Source organism: Vanellus vanellus (genome assembly GCF_965231255.1).
Source record: "Vanellus vanellus genome assembly, contig: HAP1_SCAFFOLD_160, whole genome shotgun sequence".
Classification (NCBI taxonomy): Eukaryota; Metazoa; Chordata; class Aves; order Charadriiformes; family Charadriidae; genus Vanellus; species Vanellus vanellus.
In genome coordinates, this window is record NW_028128363.1 from 295,212 (window position 1) to 299,284 (window position 4,073).

Sequence of the window (4,073 nt, forward strand, 5' to 3'; positions counted from 1 at the left end):
GTCATGCTCAGTATAAAAGCTGAGGGATCAAAGGGTCAGCTCTCTTCCTTCAATGACCGGTGTCTGAGGAGGACTCTGTCTGTTCGTCTGCCTGTGATCCCGATCCTGAATCCTTATCTGGAATCCAGTTCCCATCCATCACTGAGTCCAGTCTGGGACTGCCCCAGCGCCAGCCAGTGACGTGATCATCATCCTGGGAGCTTGGTATGGTTTTGTATATATTTCATTATGGACTTTTTATTTTATTATTAATATTTCATTAACAGAGTTTAGGTCCTTCCAAACTCATAAGTCCCTTTCTCTCTCTCCTGCCTCTCCTCGGTAGGGGAGAGCATCTGCCGTTCTGCCTGAGTGGCCAATCCAGCCCAAACCTCAATACCTACACATTCACCCTCCATTTGGAGAGGTCCAGTTTCAATATCATTTGGAAATTGCTGATATCACTTAATGCGTAAGCAGATAAACAAAGACAAGTGGAAGAAAAAGGAAACTTTTTTCTTTTCTTTTCTTTCATTTTTAAAATCATTTCACTTCTGAAATCTCTCAAATAAGAATTGTAAAGTGAAGAAAATTATGCTCAGAGCCTTGGCTTGTTAGGGCATTTTGCATGTTAATGAACTGGCCTCTTGAGAAGTAAAAGGCAGCAGCAAAGCTCCAAGTTTCTGAGCATGTCAGTGGGCTGCACTGAGGGCCACCCCTGAAAAGACCTTGGAGGGAATGACCAGAAAAGGGACTGTCCCTGGAGGCTGGTGAAGCAGGAAGTCAGAGGCACTGCTTACAGGTTGAAAATCAAACATGGAAGTGGTTGTGAAAGCCCTTGACCTGTCTCATCAAGCGGGATGTCCAAGCACTGACCCCCACACCCTGGGAATGGGGATCCTTTCCCACACGGGAAGCTCAGGGCTCTTCCTGCGAGCAGTGAGATGAAGGGGTGTGTGATGCCAAGGGCAAGACAGTGGTAGGACACCTCTCAGGCCCTCTGGAGGGTGGGGTGGAGGCAACAAGGCCCCGTTGATGTAAGGAACTGGAGTGCTCTCAGGGGCCTCAGTGGAAGAGACCGCAGCCGTAGTCAAAAGGACAAGGATTTCAGTTCTGTTGGGGAGTCCCAGCCCCAACAAAGGGGCCATAGGCCCCACAGGCTGTGGCTGTTTCTCTGCAGATGCCAAGATCAGAGAAGATGATGCCAGCATCAGAACAGATGCAGATGCCAACCCCTGCTTCCCCAGCCCACTCTGACCCCATGCTGTCCCAAGCTCTACTGATGACTCTGTCTTCACTATTTCTTCAAACACAAGGCTGTCGTTTTCTGAGGTTTTCCTAATGGCTGTGAGTTCCCCATAACCTGTGCGGCTTCTTCCAAAGCCCTCCTAATGCTCCTTAGATGCCAAAGATGTCTCATCCCATAGACTCATTTGAATCCTCTATTTAGCTCCATGTCATTGCACGGAACTGCACATCCTTCTGCTGCTGCCTCAAAGACAAAACTAGATCTATTTCACTGCAGTATGACACCCTCCTGATATCCCAAATCTGGGTTTGTTACACGGTGTGCAAGCCAATAACACACAGAGCAGAGGTATTTCCAAGTTTATTCCATTAATGCGCGGAAATGGGGTGCTCAGCCCAAAACGGGAGCACAACTTAGCTTCAAAAGACTCCACTTCTATGCATTGATGTTTACATATTCAAACAATTCATATATATATTCACAGTTACTCATTGTTATTCTCTTCAAGGATTGGTTGAGATTTCTTTGCTTCCCATGTAAATTAGTGCACAGACTCTGTCTTCTTCTTCCATTGTTCTCTTTTGAGTAGGTGGTATCATTTGGGTAGGTGGTCAGCGAGTCAGTGGTCGCGATCTCCCCCTGGCAGAATTACCTTTTACCACTTCTCTGATCTTGGCAGTTCCAAGAGGTTTTCTGGGTTCGCTGACCTGACCTACAGTTCATCACTCTCTTGACAGGAATCCCCTGCTTCTCAACAATGCTACATTGTCTGGTGGTAGTTCCTTAACTGAATCATAGATAAATCATGTCTAGTTACTCTTTCTCTATTTTCATATTAGGTAAATTATTAAATAGGGTTGGGGCAGTACAGAGGACTTGAGCAGCAGCAGGTGTCCTTGGTTGCTTCAATTACAATGAAATTTTATATTTCGTTTTCTTAGTTTATGTCAATTTTCCTGCAACAGAGAGAGCTGCCCTGTTATTACGGAGATGCTCCTCAGGAAGGCAGTTCTGATGCTGTGATGACACATTTACCGAAGGCCTCACTATTATCCAGCACAGTAGGGACAGCCTGTGAGGAGACATGGGCAGCTTACTGCTGCTGAAGGTGAACCCATTGAATCCCTTTCTTCAATGCTTCTTTGAGCTCCTGGTTCCTCATGCTGTAGATGAGGGGGTTCACTGCTGGGGGCACCACCGAGTACAACACTGCCACCACCAGGTCCAGGAATGGTGAGGAGATGGAGGGGGGCTTCATGTAGGCAAACATGCCAGTGCTGATAAAGAGGGAGACAACCATCAGGTGAGGGAGGCACGTTGAAAAGGCTTTGTGCCGTCCCTGCTCAGAGGGGATCCTCAGCACTGCCCTCAATATGTGCATGTAGGACACCACAATAAAAACAAAACATGCAAAGAAGAGACAGGCACTAACCACAATCAGCCCAACTTCCCTGAGGTAGGAGTGTGAGCAGGAGAGCTTGAGGATGTGGGGGACTTCACAGAAGAACTGGTGCAGGGCATTGCCCTGGCAGAGGGGGAGTGAAAATGTATTGGCTGTGTGCAGGAGAGAATTGAGAAACCCACTGGCCCAGGCAGCTGCTGCCATGCGGACACAAGCTCTGCTGCCCAGGAGGGTCCCGTAGTGCAGGGGATGGCAGATGGCAACGTAGCGGTCGTAGGCCATGATGGTGAGAAGAGAAAAATCTGCACCAAACAAGAAGGAAAAAAAAAAGATCTGTGCAGCACATCCTGCATAGGAAATGTCCCTGGTGTCCCAGAGGTAATTGGCCATAGCTTTGGGGAGAGTGGTGGAGATGCAGCCCAGGTCCAGAACAGAGAGGTTGAGGAGGAAGAAGTACATGGGGCTGTGGAGGCGGTGGTCACAGGCAACGGCGGTGACGATGAGGCCGTTTCCCAGGAGGGCAGCCAGGTAGATGCCCAGGAAGAGCCCGAAGGTCAAGAGCTGCAGCTCCCGTGTGTCTGCCAATGCCAGGAGGAGGAAGTGGGTGATGGAGCTGCTGTTGGACATTTCCTGCCTCTGGGTATCTCTTATTCTTATCTGTGACTATCTGTTAAGGAGGAAAAGACAGTACTGAGTCAGAGCAGACTTCTCCTGGCAAAATGGATTGCATATGTCTTTGCAGCCCCACATTCAGACCCTCTTTTCAGGAGCACCTCTCTGCAGCTCCCTCACTTGAACTCCGGCTTTTGCTGGCTGAGGCTGCCACTGGGAGCAGGGACTTCGCAATGGGCTCCCGAGGAGTCCTCCTTGCTGTGCAGCAAGAGGGAACTAGGACAGCAGGGCTGTCTCCAATTAAATGTAATCGTGTTATATCAAAGAGCTTTTCAGTGTTGTTGTCGGCAATTTGCCCAACTGCACAGCAGAGGAGAGGGGATTTTGTTTTCTTTGTTTTGTTCTGGTTGTACCTGCCACATTTCGGAGCGGTTTGGGATGGCTGAAATACCTGACATTTCTAATGCACTCCAGGTGAAGTCTTGTGGGTCCTGAGAGGCAAAGGGAGAGTCCCTTATTGCAGAGAGAGGAGAGCAGCTCTGCCCATCAGTCCCCTTTACCACTGCCCTGTGCTGGCAGCTTGCAGCTGGAGGAGGATCCCTCTCAGGTGTTGCCATCAAAAGAAGCAGGACACTGCGGAGAAGAGAGGAATGCAGGTTCAAAGGGCAGATATACAGGCTTATTGCCTTTTCTCATCTCTCCCCTCCCAGACTGGGACCAGGAGGGATCATTGCAGCTGCCCACGTACAGCTGCCCAGCAGCATTTCCATGGCCTGAGCACCGAGATGTCTTCTCCATGTGGATCCGAGGGAGCACAGAGATACTATGGGA

The 4,073-nt window shown here is 49.3% G+C and overlaps 1 protein-coding gene across 1 annotated transcript; it reads right to left on the reverse strand.

Annotated features, from left to right (window-relative positions):
* Nucleotides 1–2,321: 2,321 nt before the first annotated feature.
* On the reverse strand, nt 2,322–3,257 carry LOC309684539 (olfactory receptor 14A16-like; the record flags this gene model as incomplete). Its single annotated transcript, XM_082500437.1, has 1 exon — nt 2,322–3,257. One exon carries the CDS (start codon nt 3,255–3,257, stop codon nt 2,322–2,324), a length of 936 nt encoding a protein of 311 aa, XP_082356563.1.
* Between the last annotated feature and the right edge of the window lie 816 nt (nt 3,258–4,073).